At 33.6% G+C, this 26,124-nt stretch overlaps 3 protein-coding genes across 7 annotated transcripts; 1 reads left to right on the top strand and 2 right to left on the bottom strand.

Moving 5' to 3' along the window:
* Nucleotides 1-2,784, bottom strand: LOC142544600 (uncharacterized). 3 transcript variants are annotated; one of them, XM_075651632.1, is made up of 11 exons: nt 2,659-2,784; nt 2,088-2,153; nt 1,943-2,001; nt 1,796-1,856; nt 1,661-1,700; nt 1,374-1,490; nt 1,245-1,291; nt 1,007-1,067; nt 818-909; nt 499-738; nt 1-316 (listed from the first exon to the last, which is right to left on the bottom strand). In XM_075651632.1, the coding sequence occupies exons 2-11, from the start codon at nt 2,133-2,135 to the stop codon at nt 167-169; spliced, it is 915 nt and encodes a 304-aa protein (XP_075507747.1). In that variant the 5' UTR covers nt 2,136-2,153; nt 2,659-2,784; the 3' UTR covers nt 1-166. The 3 variants fall into 3 exon arrangements, with proteins under 3 accessions (XP_075507747.1, XP_075507748.1, XP_075507746.1); XM_075651633.1 differs by having other exon boundaries at nt 1-306; nt 2,496-2,738; XM_075651631.1 differs by having other exon boundaries at nt 2,496-2,738.
* Nucleotides 2,785-3,296: 512 nt separating this feature from the next.
* Nucleotides 3,297-12,467, bottom strand: LOC142545650 (uncharacterized). 2 transcript variants are annotated; one of them, XM_075652959.1, is made up of 19 exons: nt 12,289-12,467; nt 10,810-11,146; nt 10,337-10,525; nt 10,161-10,244; nt 9,358-9,417; nt 8,972-9,016; nt 8,653-8,852; nt 7,724-8,143; nt 7,417-7,543; nt 7,132-7,329; nt 6,838-6,927; nt 6,582-6,644; nt 6,142-6,216; nt 5,965-6,015; nt 5,208-5,285; nt 4,785-4,919; nt 4,523-4,630; nt 3,753-3,818; nt 3,297-3,591 (listed from the first exon to the last, which is right to left on the bottom strand). In XM_075652959.1, exons 2-19 carry the CDS (start codon nt 11,110-11,112, stop codon nt 3,523-3,525), a joined length of 2,361 nt encoding a protein of 786 aa, XP_075509074.1. In that variant the 5' UTR covers nt 11,113-11,146; nt 12,289-12,467; the 3' UTR covers nt 3,297-3,522. The 2 variants fall into 2 exon arrangements, with proteins under 2 accessions (XP_075509074.1, XP_075509073.1); XM_075652958.1 differs by having other exon boundaries at nt 10,810-11,143; nt 12,289-12,466.
* Nucleotides 12,468-15,726: 3,259 nt separating this feature from the next.
* Nucleotides 15,727-26,124, top strand: LOC142545651 (12-oxophytodienoate reductase 3-like). 2 transcript variants are annotated; one of them, XM_075652961.1, is made up of 6 exons: nt 15,727-15,879; nt 15,948-16,029; nt 16,160-16,300; nt 17,104-17,234; nt 24,666-24,848; nt 25,249-26,124. In XM_075652961.1, exons 2-6 carry the CDS (start codon nt 15,950-15,952, stop codon nt 25,908-25,910), a joined length of 1,197 nt encoding a protein of 398 aa, XP_075509076.1. In that variant the 5' UTR covers nt 15,727-15,879; nt 15,948-15,949; the 3' UTR covers nt 25,911-26,124. The 2 variants fall into 2 exon arrangements, with proteins under 2 accessions (XP_075509076.1, XP_075509075.1); XM_075652960.1 differs by having other exon boundaries at nt 15,727-16,029.

The following is a 26,124-nucleotide window of genomic DNA, read 5'->3' on the forward strand; positions in this document are numbered from 1 at the left end:
TACTCGGACAAAAGTGCACCTACTTTACAAAGTAGGGTGAAATCCATTCTGTGTATCGTTCTCAGAAAAGAATCAACACTTTCCCGCATGAATGTTCTCAAAAACAATAAATGAATGTGGTTTCAAACTCAATATAGGAGAGAAATTTGTTAACCAAAAAATATTGTCATAACTCAGATATGCTGTCTAGGATGGAGTCGATGTCGGGAGTAATAACGGCGCGTTGATTGAGTTCCCCAAGATTGCAACAATGTTTCTTTTCTGTATTGATGGCAACAAGATCCTGTCCAAAAGCACAATCCAAACCTGCAGATACCTGAAATCCAGGTAAAATTTACTTTTCTTATATTATTTATTCAATATTTGAAATTTCTCATCAGCATTTAGTAACCAAATGACGTTTTTTGGGCTATTAAATTCCAAGAAGCCTCAATTTCAGATTAGCACATACACGCATGGAAATCGGACTTGATAGAAATTTGAGTGGTCTATACTTACATCGTATAGTGTACCGCCGAGCTTCAACTTTACAGCACCACTTTTATATACCAGCATTTTTCCCATTAAACCTGCAGGTAATGCTTCCAAACCACAAAGCTTTTGCGATGATTTTCCACCCTTTTCTAAATTTTTAAGATTTTTGTCCTGATTTTCACCTTCTGCATTAGACGATTGCTTCAAAATAGGCATAGTAGCTGGTAACTGAAGAAAAATCATCCTCTTCTCCTGCTCATCCTCCTGAAAACCATGTTGCCCATTTAATTTCAACACGCACATATGAACATGTTAGTACAAATCATCCTTAAAGATAACGAACCATTAAATCTAAGTCAACGGTGGACTTTGATTCATGTTCCTCATTATGCAACCTGTCTGTAACTTCTCCAAACTCTTCTTCATCAAGAAGCTCTACGAGCAAAAAAACCAGGTAAAAGGCACTTTGAGAAATGAACTTTTTTCAACCATACTTATTGAGTGTGAAAACCAGGTAATTTCTCCTTCTTACCAGGATTTCCTGAATATGGCCTCCTCAAAGGAAGTGTTACAGGATAATTGGTGTAGTAATCCTGCAGTTATCACTCAAGAAACATAAGAATATCGCAAGGACTTTAATCACAAATTAATCAAGATTTCAGTCAAAATGACCCCTCCCTCAAAAAACAAAGTGGAAAAGAAAACACAAAGTTAATGCTACTCAACTAAATTTCTCAATCCCACAATAGAGGTCAGCAGTATGTTATTACCCAAGGTTCCTTGTATTCTTTCTCCGCTACTTGGGTATTATCATCACCTACAAGAAGACACGTGATCTCCAATGAATTCCAAATTACAAGCAATGGAAAATAAGAAAAAAGTAATGAAATATCACTGACCATTAGAAGACGAGCCTTGCTTGGTTTTCATAAATTTTGGAGGAAATTTAGGAGTGCCAAATGACTTGATGGAATAAGATTGACCTCCATAACCAAAGGCAACCTGACTCGTCTCAACTGCAGCAGAAAAAATCGAGATCACACCTTGGAAGAATTGATCAACAGTAGAACTTTAGCAAAAATATAATTCTTTGAAGAATGAAGTTCTCTTTACGAGCTAGCATTATTCGTGGATTTAACAGCTTATTTCCAAATGAAAATACAAATATTTTTCGGAACAAGCTTACCCTTCCTCTGAACTTTAGCCTTTTCCTTGAAAGATGACTCCTGGAATGAAAAGCGATTGAATTATGCAGCACAGAAAAATCAGCACACATTTGATTTGCTACTGAATTTAAAGCACAAAAGGGAACCGGATATACATGTAAGCGGCGTAGAAGTTGCTGTGCCTGTGCTTCATCAATATCACTTTCAACCTTTTCCCTGTCAAATACATAATAAATTCACTATATATAGAATAAGTTCACGTCAAGAATCAGAGTATCAAACATGAAATCCAGGACCATTACACTTTAGGCAGGGTAGGCTTCAGTTCTTTCTTGATGGGAGCTTTTGGAGCAAACTTCACCTATAAAAAACAAAGCAAATCAATCCTGACAAGATAGAAATGATCACAAAATATCTGAAAAAAATAGTAAATTCAAATAATCAAACCTTCCTCGGCGCCTTGCTGTCCGACTTGGCGAATGGCTCTGAATCCATACGAATTTATGAAATATTCTGATCCTAGAAGTCGAAAAAAAAAGAACAGCATCGCTCATTGGTTAGAAACAAAGGACAAATCATATAAACGTGAAAGAAGTCCAAATTTTTTATACGAATTTGTATTTTATCCAGAATGTTACATTCACATTGGATCATGCATAATTTTCAAATTTTGATGTTTAAGAATCTGATCAAAACAACAAGACATGCCCCCTCTTGCATTCAATACTATGATCTTAGGTACGAAGATCCCAAATCATTGGCGCAGGCTGCAACATACCGCTGATGGATGATCGCCAAAGAAACTGGGCAATGTATAAAAACAAAAATCTTGATACGGGACATGCTTAAACCAACCTGTTTTGATCAATAACGATCGGATACTGGTTTTCAAGAAATTGTCTTGTGTGTGATCTTGAGTGAATTTTAGCACTGTGGCGTTATTATAAGGAGAAAGGAAGAGATTGGCGGCTAAGTGTTAGGGTTTTGGAGAAGTTTAAGAATGGAAGTATTTGCTTACGTTGCCAGACGACTGTGTGTTACATCACATTACATCGGGCGATTGACGCCTGAATCCCCCACTTCTCCGCTTTCTGATCACATTTTCGTTGGGATATTCCTGTAAATTGACTTAATTTGATTATTTATATTAATAATTAGTTTTGATTTTTTAAAATTTTAAAAACATATATATATATATATATATTTGGTTTGTAACTTTCATTTTACTAAAATAACTTCTTTTAAATACTTATCATAATTCTATTTTGTATCCATCATTTTCCAACTTCTAACATGCTTGGAAGACCAACGAAATAACATGCGACCCAATCGATTTTGCGAGACAATCTGCAAATTCTAACACGAGACAAGTGGTGCAACCAACCGTAGAAATCAAAGTTTTATCCTTAATTTAATCGATCAAAATCTTCCAGACTTCTTATCATACGTCATTCAATAAATAATTGTTCGATTCTTTTGTTCCGTCGAAGACAATCATAAGTGGAAGTGAGTGTGAATCCAGCTTGAATTCAAGTCATTGACAAAGCAAATTACCTTGGAAACAATAGAAACCAGTTTTGAGAAACAAACAGAATCAATAGCAGCTCAATGTTTTGATAAGTAATCACGGCAGATTGTAAACAGGAAGAAAAAACATTGCTCGATATCATCTTATTTTGCATACATTCGTCCAAATTTAGTACAACAAATACATTTTAACATCTCCACCATATCATAAATCATGGGGATGCATCACAACACGACTAAAAAAAAGTTTCCTTCGACTCTAAGTCACGTGATCGTGAAGCAAAACACAAGCAGTCTATACACTGAAAATGTATATATCGTCTCTAATACATTCATCACACATTTGATCGAGGTACTATTCTTTCTGGAAAAAAGAGAGCACAAAATCTGTATGTACAGAGAAGAGCTGTGTATCCAAGAAAAGCTGTTCACCAATATCCAGAGAATGAAATAATATATCAGAATTATGTCATAACTTTTTCCCAAAATATATCCTCCAAAACCCCCCATGGCAAAACCACGCAAGCCCGTAATGTAAAATTACGTACAAACTAAGGAAACGGAAATAAGTCGTAAGGGACGTGCCTTCATAAAAGGTCGGTCTCGACTGGGGAAAGAATCAATGAAACTCTCCTTTAGTAACAAAGATACCTGATGATCAACGAAAAAAATACTTCATGCTCCAAAATATATCCTCCAAAACCCCCCATAGCAATATTAACAGGAAGGCCAGAAATATTTTTCCCCAGTCACCACAATGAAAGTAGACTTGCAAAATCGCATATAAAAGAACCCCTCTGGAAATAACCACTAAGAACTAAATAGTGCATATTTCGAAGCTATTTTTGTATTTCTGTATCAAATGCTTTTAGCAATATGAAGTCCCAGTTTCTCATTCTTTAAATGGCATTTCCCAAAGTTTTCACTTAGAAAGAGTTTGAATGTAGGAGTATTTAGCTTAAACTAATGCTTTATCAAAACGAACCTTTTCGATATGAATCTGTATCAATTTACATTTTTATATAATAATTTTGAAAAGAGTCTTATTTTATTCTTTAAAAAAGGTGAGTTAAAACAGAATTCTTAAAAAGCCATATTTACTACTTTCTTTTTCTGATATTATCAAGCGCTCCAGAAAATATAACTTCTTTCAACAAGAGCCCCTTTTCTTTCTTTTCTTTTGTTTTTTACTTTTAAAAAAATTTAGAAAAATTATGTCTTCAGATGCACTCTTTGTATCATATGGAATCACAGTTATGCACGCAAACATGCCCAAGTGCAAAGTGTGGTAACTACGGCACAGTAAGAACACGAGCTCCTTGAGAGATTGTTGTGTTCTAGAAATATATACATACCTTATCATTGTTAGATTGGACATTAGTGATTGTATGAGACCGAATGTTAGAACATAGAGAATCCAAGTAAGATCGCAACACTCCTAAAAATGCTCGGGCAGCTTCGACCTGAAAATGTTACAATGAGTACACTAGACCAATATTCATTTTATTATTATTATTTTTCTTTTGGGGGGCGGGTGTTACCAAAACCCCTAATTGTTAATTTAATTCAAAAGTACAACTCAGAAAAAGGGGTAACTGCACCAACAGAACTACATACCTGTACTGGAGTACAATCATAAACTGGTCTTTTCTTCCCCAAGTAACTTTCTCCCACGAGCTTCTCGTGGAATGGACTAAGGCACGAATATAGTTCTCTCTGTTGAGGTAACTGGGGTATCGCTGGTGATTTCATCTGTTGCCTCAATACAATCAAATAAAAGAGATTACAAGATATCACAAGTTTAGAATGTTTGCATGACTACTAAAAGACCGTAAAGATAGCGTCCAAAAAAAAGTGGAACCAATTTTAAAAAAAAGGACCTTAGAAGTCCCCAAGAGACCAAAGTACCAAATAGGAACACCAAAATGTTTAGACAATAAAAGCTTTGGGTCATGACTTTGTACAACATAATATATTTCTTGTGTAGAAATCTTGGATCACTTTTCAAGTGCCTAACACCAAACTAGAAATTATAAGCACCTGGTTTCTGTTTGCATCCACGAGTACGACATTTGTCATCTTCGACTGCACTTCGGTAGTCTTGTTCTTCACACCTACCTGCTCAGAATATGGACATCTATAACTAAACATAAATCAAAAGCAAACAAGATCTCTTTCGTGTAGCAACAGCGCATTGCCTTTGAGAAAGCAAATATTCACATATATCAAATTTGATCAGGATAATGACCAGAAACATAGTTATGTGAGTTTCAAGTTAAGAAATGGAATATTTATTAAATATCATGAAACCCTATTCATTTCATAGACTCACAAGATGAAGCATAAGAATTTGCCAATATTTTTGCCTCATCAAGTGCAAAAAAGAAAAAAAGATAAATCGGCTAGACAATAACTTGGAAGAGTAGGAATCATGCATATGCTACAAATAACCTATGGTTGACGTTTGGCTCTTCTTGTTTTTTTTGGCTCCACATGCTTCAGCGTTAATACTTAACTCTTTATCATAAATTCAAAACTTGGTAGAGCTCATAAGAATTATACGTAATCAGTTTCCTGGAAAAGCTCAACATTTCTTGAGTTTACTGTTCATCATCTAATACAGACATCTAAAGCTCCACCTTCTGTTTCAGGATCCAATACAGCAGTAGCCCAAGCTTTCAGGTTCAAATATTTTAAAAACTCACCAAAATTCATAAACTATTATGGCTTCCAAAATTAAATTACGAAAAATCGAGTACGATTTTCTCACTAATTAAAAAGTACAGGAAAAACTCACTATGTAAGGGACAGGTGCATCAAGAAAGTCCAGCATGTCATTTGGCAAGACCTGCAAAAACAACCTCAGATACATAACAATCATCATGTGCAGCCACAATACATATTAAAGCTAAACAAAGTTGCGCCAAAGGCATAAAAAAAACCATGAAAAACTACTGCAGGGACAAAGAGATACCGGCATTAATAAGCTCTGCCATTGATACGGACGAATCAGTGGTATAATTGACAAAACTATAGCTGACAAAATACCCTGCAGGCCAATAAAAACCCAAATGTAGTAGAAACTTTTAAGTTACATTTCCACAATATACCAGACGATCAGCAAAAATGTAAAGATAAGAGAAAAAAGCAGATGCAAGTATTAAGAATCTGAAAAGAAAAGTTGGTTAGTGTAAATCTCCTTTGGATGAAGTTGTCACTAGCATGCTAACCCTAAAGTACAACACACATCATGTGATAGTTTTACCAGTTACATGACCAGATGGTCTACAGATAGAGCTGAGAGAGAAACTGCATAAGTATATTTATGCACAGAATGAATGCCAAAAACCTTCAGACTGATAAGACAGAAATATGATTAACAAAAAAATTAAAATTTGCATAACTGACACCTACCAAATTTGAACAAACGACCACAATCTGCTTTTCCAGAAGAGCACCTGCAAATAAAGTCAATACCTGAAAAAGGGAACTGAAAAACTTTTAGATATTGAATGATCCACCACAAAAGAAAGTGTTTGTGTTGCACATAGCGCCTTTTACCAAGATGGTTGAAAAGAAATTATTGTAATGGGCAATCTGCCAAATCATATCAATGTTTCCTTGGATGATATGTTAAAAGGCATGGAACTCAATAAGGGGATGGACTTACATGCTCCAGTCGGAGGGAACCACATAAGCAAGCAACAGCCCATACAGATAAAGCAGCGGCCTCCTCCTCCACCATTAACGCACTGTGGACCTATAAGGAAAAACCAACACATGGCAGACCTACTTCTCAGTTGAAAGGACGACACTCAATATCACAACCAAAAGCTAACCAGAGAAGCAGAAAAAAGTTCAGAGAAAGGTACCAGACAATTTTGTATCAAATCAAAACTGCATAAACGGGATTAAACATTTGACATCTACATAAGGGTGAAAACTTATATTCTTCCCATCATACCTCTGCTAACTCCAAACTCGTGCTGCATGATGTCAAATCAATTGTTGATCCAGCAACATGTAAGACTGTTTCATTTGGTCTGTGATACTCGAGAGGATGCAAATGATCCAAAGGGTGGAATTTGAGGGTTGAACCACGTGTTGGACAATTTAAACGATAATATTCACAAATTATACACAAGGATCCATGATTGTTTGCCTGAAAACATAACGGGGATGGGGATACCTCAGCAGACAAATAATAATATGAATGAGACCCAAATACATCCAGAATAAAAATTCCAACCTTTGCCCAATCAGTTATATCGCTATGTTCACTGAGGACATCTTGGCCAGATGATGATGCCTCTTCCACTTCAGCCTCATCCATATCACTCCTGAAATGTCTATAGTCACTTGGAGAGCCCTGAATACTGCATCCACAGTTCATAATGCATTTGTTAAATTAACATGTTCCTTCTCTGGACAGCAGAAGAGGAACTGTTCATGGTATCTGTGATGAAACTAAAGTTTTCACTGTGTATGTTTTTCACGTAACCCAATAATGGTGGAAAATCATAAAATTACAAGGCCAAAGATAGGAGTTTATCTACCTTGAGGAAGATTCAGAGCTTTCCAGTTGCTGAAACTGTAATAATGGTAAAGTAGGATTTGGTGGACGGCATTCCACTGATTGATTGCCTGCAATGTTATTCTCAAGATTTGGTGGACGACATTCCACTGATTGATTGCCTTCAATGTTATTCTCAATAGAAGCATCAACCACGGAAACATCAACACCAGATCCCTTCTTTATATTACTGTCATCATTTAGACTTTGCTTTTTAAAGAAAAATGTATCATTTGTCACTCTTTCTTCAACCGATCCATTTAACGTTGCACCTTCTCCATCTTCCAGTGGTAAACAACTGCTTTCTTCCAGTGTTTCATCTTCGTCATAGCTCACAGGTGACTCCAGATCCAAGTTATATATCTCCTTTGTTAACCGTTCCAATCTCTCTTCAGTGAAAATGCTACAGAATACAGTAAGAACTGAAGTAAAGGATGAGCAATAACAAGTAGAAACCATAACACTTCCGGGCAGTCTAAAATTTAAAACACTAACGTGTATTCGTGGAGATGCCAAAAGAACAAATATATCATTATAGTTTATCCGGCATCAAACACCAAGAAACCGAATCCTAAAGTGACATGCACACGAATTTTGGTCGATAGATGACCACAAACGTGTAGTATCTTAAAAACTACTTGATTCAACAGATCCTGGAGTTTACCATTTCCAGGAACATCAGCGTGGGCAGCAAAAAATTTAAGAAGGATCACAAGTCTGCCAGCAGCAAATCATTCCGTGAAGTAAGAAACACAGAACGATCAATAAAAGAACAAAGGAATCTAAATTAGACGAGCAAGTAATTGTATCATCATCGGGTGTAATATTTTGCAATAGAACAAGGATCTAGACAGATATCTCTTAAAATGAGATGCATCAGACAACACAACATAGACACGTCAATTGACAAACCTATTCAATACTCCAAAATGCAGTTCAAAAAACGGCACCCTCGAAAGAATGCAGTAACAGCGACGTGTGGTCAAAATATGTCGGCCAAGGCTAGAAGAAAAGGGATGCCCATCTGACATCATAGTAATCAATCCTGATGGCTTTTGTACGATTTCATCAACCAAAACACAGCAACCATAGAGAGTTGAATCATCTGCCACCTAGAACATTTCAAAGTCATCAGAAACCTATAGGAAAATAAGGTACAGTAGAAACCATGTTTGGCAAAAGAAAATCAAGAGCCAAATGGCAAAACTTGTAAAGAATGGTTTCAGCACACCTGCAGCCGGAAGACAAAGGACAAATCACTCTGTTTCAGATGTTCCTGTAAATACACCCATATTTATTAACACTGCACTTGGCAGAGAGAGCTAATGACTTTTAAATGGGCACTTATGCAATCTCTTCAAACACCCAACCTACCCAAGGTGATAAATACAAATAGAAAAGTAGAAAGGGATCTTATGCAATCTCTTCAAACACCCAACCTACCCAAGGTGATAAATACAAATAGAAAAGTAGAAAGGGATAAGTACACTCATCGAACTACACTGAAAACTTATCAAAAATAATAACAGAATAAAAAAGAGAGCCGGAAAAAAGGCCTGTGAAGAAGAGAGTTGGTAAGTCGTCCAGTAATTTTCAGAAGAAGCACTATAAAAATACCTGTCCCAAAAGTATCTCGTTCAATTCACTCATTGATGGAGTTCTCTCCACAGCATTAACCTGTAACAAAGAGTTGATTTAGAAACCTAAATAAAAACTAATTCCTCAACAACCGTTTTTTTATATCAATCACACCCCCAGGAAATTAATCTTTGACAAGGCACGGTTTCTGCTAGTCCTATTATTCATGACTAATCACTGCAAATGAGACTCAAGTGCACAGCCTTAAAGAAAAGATAATCCACAAAAGCATGAAACTGAAGCTCTGTTGAGACCTTTCGTATCCCAGGTACTTTCCACCACAATAATTTAGAAAAGTACAAAACAACAGCAATGAGAATGAACCAGAGCAATAGAACTGGAACAAATGAAAAAAGGGTCCCTTTCCAAACAAAGGGCTTCTTAGGCTATCAAACAAAGAAGTGCCATAAAAAATAAAAACCTACAAACCATTATTTTGTGTGGATTTGAAAAACATCTGCAGACAATTTTACACACACACACAGAGCTGGAGAACAGCCATGATTTGTGTATAAAGTCCCAAAAATTTATCAAGGATAATGAACAAAAGATTTATTTTAATCATCATTGACTAGGATGTTACTATAATTTGCACCTTATGTGGCCTGCCCCCATGCTTACCCATTTAAACCATGTTAAACTTAATTTTTCAACCCAGATAGAGTTTAGCTGCCAAACAAGAAAACCATAACTCCAAGGAGAATAAAATGAGAGTACTAAATAAAATATACAAACTTAAATTAAGTTGTAAGAGGAAAACAAACAATTGCACTTCACATGACCTCTACTCCTGCAGGAAAGCAAAATGAAAGGAGATCCTTGTATTTGAGTGGCAACTGTTTGCCTGGAGGGTAAACGAACAAAACCTGAAAACCATTAAAGAATATCGTTTCCCATTTTTATGATTGTTTAAATTTTATCACAACAAAGTTGGTGGAAGAATACATAAAATCAGCACCCGAGGCTCAAGATTAGGTTCTACACGAGACTGATGCGGACCACCAAGAGCACTTCGAAGCCTCCCAGAGCCTTCATACTTTCTAGCAAAGTAAAGATTTTGTAGTGCTTGAATATCAGAACTGGGAGGAAGCCCAACGACTATCATGCTCTCAAAGAGATTCGATGGCTCCTTCCAGACTCTGTGATCCTGAAAACATTAGCATTATAAATAATGGAAAAATTCAAGGCAAAAACTTCAAATTTATATATTAATGGCTTCACTTTAGACATTAGATTAGAAAATGGTGGGGTTTCTAGAGCATTTACAATTTGTTCTAGTTAAATGAGCTTCTGTTGTGGTAGAGAATGGATTTTTGATTTATTTCTTGAATAATTATTTTTAAAAAACCAGAAAATGAGCACTAGGCACAAATTTAACTAAGATTGCAAACGTGTAAAGAAAACTTGTTAAAGTATGAGACAAGAACCTACCAGGGACTGCAATTGAAAGCTCGCCCATTGACGTTTTTGACTAGTAAGAATTTCTGGGTTGTAAGGTCCACGTTTCACTTCAGGAGGACTCGATAGACCCTTAATAATTCTAGATACATGCTGCTGAAGTTTATGAAGCTGGCCCCCACTTTCCAATTTTGATGAATATACCACAGAAGGTCGTGGAGAATGAACAGCTGCAGCAGCAGCAGCAGCAGCAACAGCTTTAGCTACATCTTCAGTTGTTTGCATGAAGAATGATGCACTCCACCCAGGGCTACCCGACTCTTCACTTTTCTCCATTTATCAAACCTCCACTCTATGGAACCACACACTGCTGATATTTGCATTTTGAACAAAGGCATTATGTGACATCCATTTTAAGAAAAATACACAGAAATAATAATGAAAATCCGAGCACAACTCTAGATTTTAAGCTTCCGACTTCTATTCTTATCTTAGAAATAATGACGGAAAGTCTATTCAGTAGGCCCTTCTGGTGGTGTATGAGGTGGTCATATAAAAGCAAGACGAAATGAGAGAAATAAACAAAAACAAACCAACCAATACAAATCTCTAAAGTTGTTCCTAAATTTAGCTAAATTACAATCATAGGTAGAACTCGTTTGAACAAAAATAGAAGCTGAAGGGTGCGAGGTGGGGGCAACCATCTCTAAAACGAATATATTTAAAAGACTTATATCCATATATCTAAAACTTTCACCCCTCCCCCGAAATCCATATACTCTCCCCCTCCTCTCCTAAATTTTGTTCTGCCCCTACATAGAGAAGAGTAAAATTCACAACTTCTTCAGAGTACAGAGATTTTCCAAGTAAAAATATTGTGGTCAACACGAGTGTTGATTTATTCTTGAATTTTTACATCAAGCACTCCATCCCTTGGGCTTGGTGTGCAGATAGAAGAAAGAAAATACTGATTGGAGACAAAAATCAAGAATACACCCTTTCAATCGTTATTCACCTTGCCTAACCACTAACCCCTCCAACACGTTCCTAAAAAACAAAAAAGAAAGTAAGTGCTTTTTTATTTTTTTTTTTAAAAAGACATCCGTAACTACAGGCTACAATATGTCTATAATTTTATTTAAAAAGGATTGGGAAAAGCTTTGTTTACTTGCACCTACCTGGTTTATATTCATCAATTAAAGAAAAAACCACTGAAGAACAAAAAGATCATAACTTTCCAAAGTTTTCTTAGTTTCAGAATCAAGATCACAACTTTAAACCTCGGGTGTATGGATTTATTTACAAATTAAACGACAAAAACCCACAAGATTTGAGCTTAAGCCTCCATTTTTTTTTAACTATGTCCATCAGAAACAAAAAATACAATCAATCATTTGCATAAAAAAGTCAATAATTCAAGAAGGTAAGCAGAAATTCAGAAACGGATTGAGAATCCAATCAAACTTAGCCAAATAAACGCAGGTATTCACATAAATTGTAAAAAAAAATCACCTTTTAATGAAAATACGAATGAAGGAAGAGAGACATGAAAAATCAAGACGGAAGAGGGCTTTATTAAGAGAAACAGGGAGTTTCAGGCGGCCATAACAGAGAAAAGGAAAGCCGCGTCTTTGTCGATGTTTCGGCAATTGATTAAATGGCAGAAACCTCCAAACAATGGAGGAAAAGAGAGAAAAACATGATGTATAATTACTATTATTGATGTAATAAACAATTTTAAGGCACTAATAAATCCACTTAAATGCTCGCTAATCTGAACACTTGAATTTTTAGATTTCCATTTGCAACCAATTAAAATAAACAAATGATAATATCCCATGTTTAATTTCCATTCCAATCTTTGTTATATTTATTATTTATTCAACAAATCAACTATATATTTACATGGTTTTTTTTTATATATTCCCTATCAATTACATTGTTTGTATAATATTATTTTTATTTCAGATTTTCCTCCTCTAATAGCGTTCAATCAGTAGGTAATTCAGTTAATTTTCACAAGAATACAACTTAATTCAGTTGGAATTCAGACAATAATTAAAAATAATCCACCAACTTTATCAACCTCATAACCAAACTGAAATCAATCATAAAATCCCTTTTTGGTTTGGTTAGGAGTTGTGCCAAATGGGAAAATTAAAAATGATGTTTTTGTTTTAACGTTAGATTAATCAAAATGTGTTTAATTAGTGGCAATAAAAATATGTTCGGCTAGAAGGATCCGTAGGTGGTGATTTTTTTATTATTATTTAATTAATTAATATAAAGAAAGTTTGGTTAGCGGCGGAAGTGGCTTTATTTCATAGCCTCTAGTACGCATGCTTTGGACTGCTGTCACGTGCAGTTTTCACAGGTTCGGTGCTTTTACCACTTCAAATGCCATGTTAACTACCAGTCAAAAATTTACATATAATAAGTTCAAGCCACGATTGAAATTATCAGGGATATTTTGGTAATTTGGAACCATAAAAAACAAAATAGTAAAATTGGAAAAAAAAAAATTATCCATAAAAAACAAAATAGTAAAATTGGAAAAAAATAACAAAAGAGTTAAAGATCACACATGGGATTTAAATACGTACATTTATTCTGACATATAAGATACGGTCTCACGGGTCGTATTTTGTGAGACATATCTCTTATTTGGGTTATCTATGAAAAAGTATTACTTTTTATGCTAAGAGTATTACTTTTTATTTTTATTGTGAATATCGGTAGGGTTGACACGTTTCATAGATAAAGATTCGTGAAACCGTCTTACAAGAGACTTACACCTGTGTGTATTACAACTCTATAAAACTCCGAGAAGCTTAATGAAGTTTATTAACAAGTAGACCAGCTGGGCATGATGCCTTTGTCCTCAAAAGAAAACAAGCGCATCATAACATGGACATGTTGATTAAATCGCTATTATAATGTATGGTCTTAGCTATAGGCTTCTTCTTTGACGACCACATCTTTTCGAGTTTATCCACGCCCTTTTTTCTACTTTAACTATGAGTTTTGATTGTTGTGAATTAGGATTTTTGTTACAATATTTCAAGTTAAATTTTGACAAGAAATATATAGGTAAGACGTAAGCACGCTGAAAAAACTTATATTGGTTTGTAGGGACAATCATGATGTTATATTTTTTTGTCAAATTGATAATATTACAAGGTGTATGACAAAAGTATTTTTTGTATGTTTTTTTAAAAAATATTATTTATTATTTAAAAACGTATAATGCATTGAATTTTATGTTTACCGGAATTTATAAGTTTGTTTACTTTTTTTAAGGACAAGTGGACCTTTAAAATTTGGAGATTTTGTATTTTTATTAGAATGTCTACACCTGTGGCTGTGAGTTGTAAAAGATCAAGTGAAAATCATGATTGTGTTGGGAAATTGAATGTTGAACCAAAATATATATTTTTTTATTAAGATTTCAAAATTAAAAAATGCCAAATTTTCCTTTAAAAAAGTAAATCTCCAATTTTCCATGTCCGTTTGCTATGAAATGTCTGGACCTGTTGACAACTATGGTTCTGTCAGGTTCATTGATTCGCAGGGGAAGATTTCATCCTATTTTGTGGGGCACTGGTCCATGAAAAGATCAAAGGCCCAGATTTATACACACATACATAAAATCCACCAATTTCTTTAAAATCAATGGCCCAGATCCTATGGGGTGAGGAAGTAGTCTCGAACCATCCTTGGTAGGATTCCGTACCCAAAATATAGTCGCAAGAATTCAAACAAGATTGGGCTCAAGTCCAAATCTGGGCCATCTGACAAAGCCCAATCAAAGCTCCTCTACGGACACTTTGTTTGAAATAATGCCACTCTCACGGACAGAAAAAGAAACAATCACATTTTGTACACAGTTTTTAACATATACAAATTTTGCGTTCTAAAAATATTATATCATTATTTCATCTCCATGTAAAACTCGATCGATAATATATAATATAGTCGACGGCTGATATTTACTTTCTTTGGAATTTAGTTACAAATGATCTATAAGCTATAATTACGTTTTATCCTATAATAACTTGTTTTTAGAACAATAATTATTGACTCAGGCGCTTCCTCAAACACATTGTAAGAAAGGTTAGGTTAGTTTAGGTTATGTCAATAACATTGATTTAGGCCAAGGTGGCGTGCAAATTGAATTGAATTTCATCGTGTCTTTAAAATAATCGTTTGACACATCATATGACGTATCAATATATTTTTCTTAATCAACATAAGAATAATCAAAGAATGAGAATTACACAATAATATTAATTGGTATCGTGGACCTGAAAAATGAGAAATAAGATCTATTATTTAATTAATTAATAAATTAAAAAAATGTACATTTTTAATATTTTCCATTCAAAAGGAGATTATCACCTTATATTAAGGTTGATTCGTAACTCATATTTTCTTATTATTCTCGTTATTATATTGCTTAACTTAAACAATAAAGAGGTCACAGCGATAGAAATCATGATGACGTCTAACTGGTTTATTCATGGTTTTCGAGAAAAGATAAGAGTGATTGGAGTACCAAACCAACGTGCATGAAACAAATTTTGAGAGTATCTCATATGTTTAACATGAGCTTGACTGATAGAACTTGGACGTTATCAAATAATTTTCCCACTCAATCTTTAACATTGGTTAAGATTATAAACTCAAATGACTTGAATGCAGGTATCATCAAACATGAGTTATGGCGTAACTCAAATAATTGGAAATCAACTCAAAGCTGATTCGAGTTCCTACTGCTGCCTAACTTTTGAGTGAAGGAAGAGATGACCACACACAGACTGGGTCAACGCGCACAAAAAAGAAGTCATAATCGCACCACTCATGAGAATTCTACATTATTGGACTCACATATGAATATCGTGCGTAAAATGCGAATAAATCTACAGTATCTGAAATTAATAATTACAACTTTTTTTCCCATTTCCTCGTTCAAGAAATTCCCTCTGCCCTTGCGTCAAATGCGGTCGTACAGTCTTTTACAAAACTACTCCCACAGTCCCACTGACCACCCCAAGCCCATGTTTCTTTAACAGCACACCACCCTTTCCACCTTCTTCCCTAACAGTAAAGAGATTTTCTTGCAGAACTTCATTTTCTTTCTTTTGTGTGTCTTCTCAGAGCTTGGTGTGCAGAAATGGCGGAGACGAAGTTAGATGGAGGGAGCCCATCTCTTTTTTCACCGTACAAGATGGGAATATTTAATCTTTCTCACAGGTAAGCCATGAATGAATCTCTCTCCCCAACTCTTAAAAATAAGTGATTTCTTCAAGTTTTCAGATCGAATTTCTGCTTCTTATTTTGTGAATCTTTACTTTTTATTGAATCGATACATTCTTGTGGATAGGGTGGTTCTTGCTCCCATGACCAGATGCAGAGCCTTGAACAGTATTCCCCAGCCTGCCCTTGCTGAATATTACACACAGAGAGCTACGAAAGGTGGATTCCTCATCACAGAGGGCACCATGATCTCCCCCACCGCCGCAGGGTAATTTAGTAAATTCATCATCTGATAAAGGTTAGAATAATCGTTGGCCCAGTGGCATTATTGATCCCTGACCCCGTTAATCCTTAAATCATTGGCATACACATCGGTAAATAATTGCAAAAAGAAGCTTTTTTCTTTTATAAATAAATTTGTTAAAATTCCCAGTAAAAATTCAGGGAGCTACAAGCAAAAAATCAATTAATTAAAACTAAAATATATAAAAACCCATGTATTATTAAATTCGTAGCCAAAATTTGTGGTACGCGTGTTTTTTAAGCGCTTAAAAAACACGAGTACCACAAATTTTGGATTAAATTTATTTATTTTTCCTTAAATTTTCAATATAATTTTATGTATTATATATACCCTTAAAAAGGTACTTGTGCTACAAAAAATCGTTTACGAGGGAGCTGGGATTGTTTGCAATCTATAGAAAAAAAATTATTCTTACTTAAAAATCAATATATGTGTTTTTTAACCTCAGATTTTACATTTACTTATACTCAATTTAATCAATATCTCAAAGTTGGTACATATTTTTCAACTTTGCAAAAGTAACCGAAAGTTTCATAAGAATTTGATCAATCGGCAACGAGTAACCCGCACATTACATACGATTTTATAACTTTCTTTTTCATCGCTTTTTAATATGAATGCAACGAAGTCATGAATCTGTCTTCATTAGTTATTCAATTAAATTTAAAGTTAAAATAATTCAAAAAAAGCTAAAAGATGGCAACATTATACATGGTAAGATTGGTTTCGTATGTATTTCCCGTTTGTTGTTTGAATCCTGCATGCAGGTTTCCGCACGTGCCAGGTATTTTTAACAAGGAGCAAGTGGAGGCATGGAGGGAAGTGGTGGAAGCTGTTCATGCTAAGGGTGCTATTATCTTCTGTCAACTGTGGCATGTTGGCCGAGCTTCTCATCGAGGTACTCTCTTTTTTTAGTCCTCGAAATATATAGATGGGCCCTTATTCGATATTTGACATAGTACAAAATAATAACCACATGTATTCAGGAAAAATAAGTCTTCAAACCTTCAGTTTTAAGCAGCTAGCTCTGACCTTTGTTTCTCAAAAGCTTTTAAGCCGAGTTTAGATATTTTCAAATTTGGATAGGTAAACCACTGTTTATAAACATGATTGATCTCTGGATCTTTTAATTGATTTTGAAGAACTTTAATTCGAGTTTTCGTTAATTTAATCTTCTTTTTTAATTTTACAAGATAATTGGCAGAAGGCATGATATAATCAAACGGTGGATCATATATGTAATGAAATTCATAAGACATATACTTACATAATTCTGGATGAAACTAGAACTCTGGAGAAATTGCAAATTATCAAATTTTTATTCAGAGAGAAGAGAGAAGGAGTAACTCGTAGTGTGTGGAGCACAAAGAGCATCCACTTCTTAAATAGAATACAATATTAAACAGTACATCCATTATCTACAGTACACAAACTAATAAAAACTTGCCAGGTTCATACAAACCGATAAGGCAATAATTCATACAAAAGACTTTTAGTCATGGTATCCAGGTCATTTCTCATTAATTTATGCATTCAATAATGCAAAAATATCTTCTCAGTCATAAGGGTCTTGAGCATCCTGCTCTTGATTATCTTGATCTGTCATTGATGTATCTTCTTCAATTTTTTCTTTTCCTTTTGAAGAAGTTGATGTTTGAGTAGATAAATTAGATTTTTCCCCAAATACTTCAGTAAACATGGAAATAATAGTGTCTTTGTCCAAATGTTGAAATAATTCTTTAAGAAGTGTGGCCTGAGTAGGCATATCTTTATTTAGATTTCTCATGGTTTCTCTAGCTGGTCCAAGGGCAATAACTCCTTGCCGATCATAAACTTTCCCTCAGCAAAAAAGTCTTTTTTTCCCTGCCATTTTATTAAAATTTTCCTGACCAAGATAGTAGGACTAAATTTTATTTTCAGTTTTTCTTTGGCTTGGTCTTGTAACGCATATTCCCATCTGATTATCCAAGGAATATTATAATTGATAGCAAATTGGATCATAGTTGTTAATCCATCAAATTGTGAATTGGCTTGTTGGAATTTGGTCCATATAGTTTTAACATTTCGAGGAAGAATAGATGGCATTACCCACATGAAAAAAAAAAAGGTTTTAAACCAAGTTGGTATAAACTGATGAATATCATCGAGTTGAAATTTTATCCACCAAGAATGTTTTCATTGGGAATTCTCGTATGTAAGAATAGTATCCCAGGCCATGATATAATCATGATAATTGAACATATTCGGCATTGTCTGAAAAGTGTTCAATTGGCGAGCTTGGCCGAGAGGTAATCCCTAATTAGCGGCTGGAATAATTTTCTTAATAATCATTTTAGAAAAGGCAAAATCGCGATTACGATCCATATGTTGAATTTCAACAGAGCCAGTTTCAACTAAAATTGTTTCAAAATAATCTCTGGTTTTTCTTCCCAATATGGGTTGTAGATCTTTAATCAAATAGCTTTGAGCTATATTGATAGGTGATAGACCTTTTTAGTCTTTATCTACAGGACATCACAATTAAGAGATCCTGAAAATAAGTAAGGATATTTTAATTCTTCTTTAGATCCTTTTAATGCAAATATTGTATTATTATAATAATGAATATCATATGCAGTAGGATCCTCAGCAAATTCTTTAATAGAATCAAATTTTTCTTCTTCAATATTCATATTAGGTTGAGGAATATTTGTGCCCTTTTTAAAGGGTGGTTTATTCATTGGCTTTTTTCCTGTTGCTGGCCTCTTTAGGACTGTCTTTCAAGGTTGATCCCTGCAAAAATTCTCTGGTTAAAAAATCTGGTAAAGAATTAGAATTTTCAGAGATATGTTCGATATCAAAGTCAAAACAGGCTAATATAGCTTGCCATCTAGCAAATATTTGTTTAGATGCTATTATTTTAACGTCTTTTAGAAGAATATCTTTGGCAGATTTGCAATCAACTCTCAATAAAAACTTCTTATTTAAAATATCACTTTCAAATTTTGTAGAATTTCTTTCTTTATTGTATAATAATTCTTTTGTGTATTATTCCAAGGTCCAGAGATGTATTTGACAAGAATTTTTTTAGATTTAATATCTGTTTTTTGTTTAAGTATACCTCCATATCCATTATCAGAGGCGCCTGTTTCAACTATTTTGAATACTTCTGGATTAACAATAGATAAACAAGGGAGTTCTTTAACTGTTTTTTTTATTTTTTGTATTGCTAAAGTATGACTATTAGTCCATGGTTGAGGGTTTTTCTTCAACCTTTGAAACAATAATTTACAGTCTTGAGCGAGATCTTTATAAAAATCTCCTATATAATTAAAACTACCAAGAAATCTCTGTAATTGATTTATATCAGTGATTTTATCTTGAAATTTGTTAGCAAAAACTATTGCTCTTTCTATAGGAATCATTATTCCATTTCAATGTAATGTCTTAAGAATTTTATCCTGGTTTGGAAAAGTTTTACTTTATTCTGATTTACTGCTAAACCAGCTTTTTTAGTGGCTTGAATAAATATATTAAGATGTTTAAAATGAAGGACATCATCTATATAGACTATAATATAATCTATATATGAATTATAAATTTCATTCATTATATTTTGAAATTCCATTGGAGCATTTTTAAATCCAAATGGCATTACATTCCATTCGTAATGTCCAAATGGTACAGTAAAAGCTGTTTTATCTTCTTCTTTTAGAAAATTTTGATAAAATCCTAATTTTAAATCAAAAGAAGAAAATACTTTCCTTTTAAATAATCTATTTAATAGATCTTTTTTATTTGATAATGGATGTTTTATCCATTTTAATGCTTTATTAAGCGATTTATAATTAATAACAATTCTAGGAGCTTCTCTTTCTATCTTTGCGGCATTTTCTACATAAAATGCTGGACAACTCCAAGGACTATTACTTGGTCTGATCAATTCTTTTTTAAGAAGACTATCAATTTCTTCCTTACAATAGCTTAAAAGTCTAGGCCCCATAGCAATAGGCCTGGCTTTTGTAGGAATCTTATTTTCATTAAAATCGTCTGTATAAGGAAGACTAACTTGATGTTTTTTCTTATTTCAAAAGGCATTAGGAACTTCTGCACATATTTCTTTAAATATAATTTCTGAAATAATTTTTATTTTTTCTTTGAATTTTTTTAGAATTTATTTTTTCTTTAATATTTTTAAAAAGAATTTCATCTTTTAATGAAGTAATAAAATTTTCTTTATTAGTTACTATTTTTTGTAAAATATTAATAGATTTTGATACTGGTATTGTTGTGAAAGGAAAAAATAAATCATTTCCTTTAATATTGATATATAATCATTTTTCATTAATTTTATTAATCGGAAACAACATTTGGAAAAAAGGTGTTTCTAATATAACACGAGTAAAAATATTTTTAATAAGGATGAAAGTAGTATTAAGACAAACTCCAGAATTACATATTGCCACATCAGACAATTTGTAATTAACTATAAGAGGTTGCTTATTAGCAGCTGTTATAAATTGAGTAGTCTTTTTATAGTATTTAGAAGGAACAATTCATTCACTGATGCAATTTACATCAGCTCCTATATCTAAAAGTGCTTCAATAGTAATTTTAAATTTTTTATTAACAATAAGTGTTACTTTTGAGTACCACTTTTGGGAAATAATTTGATCAATTTTATTGACCCATATCATTTGATTTATTTTATTATTGTCCTCAGGTAAAATACTTTCATCTTCTTCTTCATTAGAAGTAGAATCTTTATCTCAACTATGATTGTTATTAATACTAAGAGTATTTACTCTTTCTTTTAAATGTTTTATTTCAGATTTTATGTGATCTATCTCTCCTTTTAATTCAGAGATAGTGGATTCTCTTTCTTTTTGTTTTGTTTTTTCTAATATTTTATTATAAGAATATAATTCATTTTCTTGTACCGTGTTTTGTACAAGTTTAGTAGGCTTATGATTTGCTATATTTAGATAATGTTCTATAGCTTTTTTTTTTATAGGATCTTTTATTTGATCTGTAAGATTTAAAATGAAAGTTTCTTCATTTGATATAACATTTATTTCTAATCCCATAAAATTTATGAGACACGTGTCACAATCACAATTTGTATCACAAATCTTATTTTCTGATATTTCAGAATCATTATCTGAACTACTATTAGAGATTTTAGATATTTATTCATCAATAATGTTAATATATAAATGTTAATATATAAATATTTCGGCTTATAGATTTTCTTCTTTATGAAGAAGAATATTTATTAATGATTCTTTTAAATCATTATTTATATTGAGATTATTAATCTTTTTCTTGACATCACACTTATTAGCTTTATGTCCAATTTTTCCACATTTCCAGCATATTGGCACTTTATTTGAATCATTATTTTTTATAGTACGTTTAGACCTTTTCTTAAAATATTTTTTATTTTTATCTTTTATATAATGTTTTTTCTTTTTAAAAGGAAATCTTTTTCTTTTCTTATCTCTTTTAGAATATTGTATTGGATGAAAACCAATTTGTTCACAAAAATCACCGATAATATTTCGGTTTTCTTCCTTTTGCATATCAAGTTTTCTTTTTAACTTGATATCATTACAAAGAGTTATTCCTTCTGCAGTTATTTCTGCGGATAAATCTCCATAAGTAAGTAAACTCCAATCTATAGAGTTTGTTGGAGATTTAGATTTTAATCTGGTTTTAACTCTTTCAGCGAAAAGAACTGGAAGTCCAGAAATAAATTTTTCTTTCAAAAAATTTGCATTGCAATCATTTCTGGTTAAAAATTTTGTCATAAAAACATCTTTATACCATCGGAATTCAGATAGTGTCGGACATCTCAAGTTCATTAATTGTTCCTGAGATCTATCTAATTGAAGCTCATTAGCTCCAATAAAATTAGATAGAATAGTATAAATAAGTGTATTAGCCGCGTCTGACTCTTCTCTTCCCTTAAGATCAATTATAGAGGAGTTAAGGATTTTATTCTTTGCATCTTTTGAAAGATAAAAATCCTACCAACCTTGAATTTGGCCAGTAAAACCAGTAATAATGGCTTGAGCATATTAAATCTAAAGAAATTATTGTCAGATACACCTCTGGAACTTGGAATAATACACAAAAGAATTATTCTACAATAAAGAAAGAAATTCTTTCAATTGTTAAATGTATTACAAAATTTGAAAATGATCTTTTAAATAAGAAGTTTTTATTGAAAGTTGATTGTAAATCTTCCAAAGATATTCTTCTAAAAGACGTTAAAATAATAGCATCTAAACAAATATTTGCTAGATGACAAGCTATATTAGCATGTTTTGACTTTGATATCGAACATATATCTGGAAAATCTAATTTTTTACCAGATTTTCTAACTAGAGAATTTTTGCAGGGATCAACCTTGGAAGACAGTACTAAAGAGGCCAGCAACAGGCAAAAATCCAATGAATAAACCACCCTTTAAAAAAGGCACAAATATTCCTCAACCTAAAATCAATATTGAAGAAGAAAAATTTGATCCTATTAAAGAATTTGCTGAAAATCCTACTGCATATGATATTCATTATTATAATAATGTAATATTTGCATTAAAATGATCTAAAAAAGAATTAAAATATCCTTACTTATTTTCAGAATCTCTTAATTGATGTCCTGTAGATAAAGACTTAATTAAAGATCTACAACCCATATTGAAAAGAAAAACCAGAGATTATTTTGAAACAATTTTAGTTGAAACTGGCTCTGTTGAAATTCAACATATGGATCGTAATCGCGATTTTGCCTTTTCTAAAATGATTATTAAGAAAATTATTCCAGCCGCTAATTGGGATTACCTCTCGGCCAAGCTCGCCAATTGAACACTTTTCATACAATGCCGAATATGTTCAATTATCATGATTATATCATGGCCTGGGATACTATTCTTACATACGAGAATTCCCAATGAAAACATTCTTGGTGGATAAAATTTCAACTCGATGATATTCATCAGTTTATACCAACTTGGTTTAAAAACTTTTTTTTTTCATGGGGGGTAATGCCATCTATTCTTCCTCGAAATGTTAAAACTATATGGACCAAATTCCAACAAGCCAATTCACAATTTGATGGATTAACAGCTATGATCCAATTTGCTATCAATTATAATATTCCTTGGATAATCAGATGGGAATATGCGTTACAAGACCAAGCCAAAGAAAAACTGGAAATAAAATTTACTCCTACTATCTTGGTCAGGAAAATTTTAATAAAATGGTAAGGAAAAAAAGACTTTTTTGCTGAGGGAAAGTTTATGATCGGCAAGGAGTTATTGCCCTTGGACCAGCTAGAGAAACCATGAGAAATCTAAATAAAGATATGCCTACTCAGGCCACACTTCTTAAAGAATTATTTCAACATTTGGACAAAGGCACTATTACTTCCATGTTTACTGAAGTATTTGGTGAAAAATCTAATTTATCTACTCAAGCATCAACTTCTTCAAAAAGAAAAGAAAAAATTGAAGAAGATGCACCAATGACAGCTCAAGATAATCAAGAGCAGAATGCTCAAGACCCTTATGACGGAGAAGATATTTTTGCATTATTGAATGCATAAATTAATGGGAAATGACCTGGATACCATGACTAAAAGTCTTTTGTATGAATTATTGACTTATCGGTTTGTATGAACATGTCAAGTTTTTATTAGTTTGTGTACTGTAGATAATGGATGTACTGTTTAATATTGTATTATATTTAAGAAGTGGATGCTCTTTGTGCTCCACACACTACGAGCTACTCCTTCTCTCTGAATAAAAATTTGATAATTTGCAATTTCTCCAGAGTTCTAGTTTCATCCAGAATTATGTAAGTATATGTCTTATGAATTTCATTACATATATGATCCACCGTTTGATTATATCATGCCTTCTGCCAATTATCTTGTAAAATTAAAAAAGAAGATTAAATTAACGAAAACTCGAATTAAAGTTCTTCAAAATCAATTAAAAGATCCAGAGATCAATCCTGTTTATAAACAGTGGTTTACCTATCCAAAATTGGAAAGATCTAAACTCATCTCAAAGGCTTTCGAGAAACAAAACTCACAACTAGCTGCTTAAAGGTGAAAGTTTGAAGACTTATTTTTCCTGAATACAGGCGGTTATTATTTTGTACTATTAATAGTAGTCGTATCACAGGGTTTTCTTTTAATCTGATTTTCTATCCGTGTTCTTATCATCCCAAGATTTGCGAGAGCATATGTTAGACTGATCAAATTAGGAAGATGTTTGAAGTTGAATCCTTTTCTAGCATTTTGTCCCATGATGAATTTTACGTTTTCTTGGTTGTGTTTGCAGTGCTTCAGCCTGGTGGAGTTGCTCCGATTTCATCCACGGACAAGCCAATATCAAACAAGTGGAGGGTGCTTTTACCGGACGGGAGTCACGAGATTTACCCGAAACCACGTAAATTGGAAACTCGTGAGATACCAGAGTTGGTAGAACACTATCGTCAGGCGGCCCTGAATGCTATTGAAGCAGGTCAGCAGAACTTGTAAATTGATCAATCTTGTTATTGCTTAGTTTAGCATTTGAATTCTTGAGCTTTTTGTCGTGGTGATTTTACATATGATGAAATTAGAAGTGTAAAAGCATTGTGGTAGATCAATTAGATGGAGTAAATTGCTCATGTAGTTCACATAGTGATGCTGCAATTCTATTAGCCAGCTTTTTTAAAAGCATTTTTCTTTTTCAGTCGCTTGTCTTTGTTTATTGAATAGCAACAATTGTTACACAGATCTGTTTCACTGATGTTTATGTGACATAGAAATCAAATTTGGCTCTTCGACTGCTACGTGCATGTTGTAGTTGAGTTGAATGGTTCCAATTTTATGAAGTGAGTACCTTTCATCATTGCCTCTAATAATTACAAGACGAACAGGTTTTGATGGTATCGAGATCCATGGGGCTCACGGGTACCTCATCGATCAATTTTTGAAGAATGGAATCAACGAACGAACAGATGAGTATGGCGGGTCTCTAGAAAATCGCTGCAGATTTTTAACACAGGTTGTTCAAGCAACCGTGTCAGCCATCGGTGCAGAGCGAGTAGGTGTCAGAATTTCACCGGCAATAGACCACCTCGACGCAATGGACTCAAATCCACTCATCCTCGGCCTAGCAGTAATCGAGAGACTCAACAAGATTCAGTCAGATTACGGCTCAAAACTGGCTTATCTCCACGTAACTCAGCCCCGATACACGGCCTATGGGCAAACAGAATCAGGCAGACATGGCAGTGCGGAAGATGAGGCACGATTCATGAGGACTTGGCGGAGGGCGTACACGGGAACTTTTATATGTAGTGGCGGTTTCACTAGGCAACTAGGAATCGAGGCTGTGGCTCAGGATGACGCTGATTTAGTGGCGTATGGCCGGTTCTTTATTTCAAACCCGGACTTGGTAAAGAGACTCGAGACCAATGCACCTCTTAATAGGTACATCAGGGCTACCTTTTACACGCATGATCCTGTCGTGGGATATACCGACTACCCTTTCCTCGGAAACGATACAACAAAAAACATCCTCATGTCTTGTCTTTAAACGCAGTATTGCAATATCTGGAGCACAGAGCTTCAGTATCATAGCTTGTCGGTCATAATCCGCAAGCCTGGCCTTATGCAGAGTTTTAATTGGACGTTTGTATTATGTAGCAGACATTATTGGTTGAAAATGCTTTGTAAAACTAGAGACTTACATATAAACAAATTTATATTTGTTGAGAGGAAAATTATTGTGAACATGTGATTTCTGTCTC

Source organism: Primulina tabacum, chromosome 5 (assembly GCF_025594145.1).
Source record: "Primulina tabacum isolate GXHZ01 chromosome 5, ASM2559414v2, whole genome shotgun sequence".
In the NCBI taxonomy this organism is placed as follows: Eukaryota; Viridiplantae; Streptophyta; class Magnoliopsida; order Lamiales; family Gesneriaceae; genus Primulina; species Primulina tabacum.

Bases quoted from the DNA above. Each gene is read 5' to 3' on its own strand.
- LOC142544600 (XM_075651632.1), bottom strand. From the start codon at position 2,135: ATGGATTCAGAGCCATTCGCCAAGTCGGACAGCAAGGCGCCGAGGAAG. The intron at 1,701-1,795 runs GTATATCCGGTT...TTTTCATTCCAG, and splicing joins AACTTCTACGCCGCTTACAT to GAGTCATCTTTCAAGGAAAA. The intron at 1,292-1,373 runs GTCAGTGATATT...GTCTTCTTGTAG, and splicing joins GCAAGGCTCGTCTTCTAATG to GTGATGATAATACCCAAGTA.
- LOC142545650 (XM_075652959.1), bottom strand. From the start codon at position 11,112: ATGGAGAAAAGTGAAGAGTCGGGTAGCCCTGGGTGGAGTGCATCATTC. The intron at 10,526-10,809 runs GTAGGTTCTTGT...TAATGTTTTCAG, and splicing joins GCTTTCAATTGCAGTCCCTG to GATCACAGAGTCTGGAAGGA. The intron at 6,217-6,581 runs GTAGGTGTCAGT...ATTGGCCTGCAG, and splicing joins TGGTCGTTTGTTCAAATTTG to GGTATTTTGTCAGCTATAGT.
- LOC142545651 (XM_075652960.1), top strand. From the start codon at position 15,950: ATGGCGGAGACGAAGTTAGATGGAGGGAGCCCATCTCTTTTTTCACCG. The intron at 16,301-17,103 runs GTAATTTAGTAA...TCCTGCATGCAG, and splicing joins ATCTCCCCCACCGCCGCAGG to GTTTCCGCACGTGCCAGGTA. The intron at 17,235-24,665 runs GTACTCTCTTTT...TTGTGTTTGCAG, and splicing joins TGGCCGAGCTTCTCATCGAG to TGCTTCAGCCTGGTGGAGTT.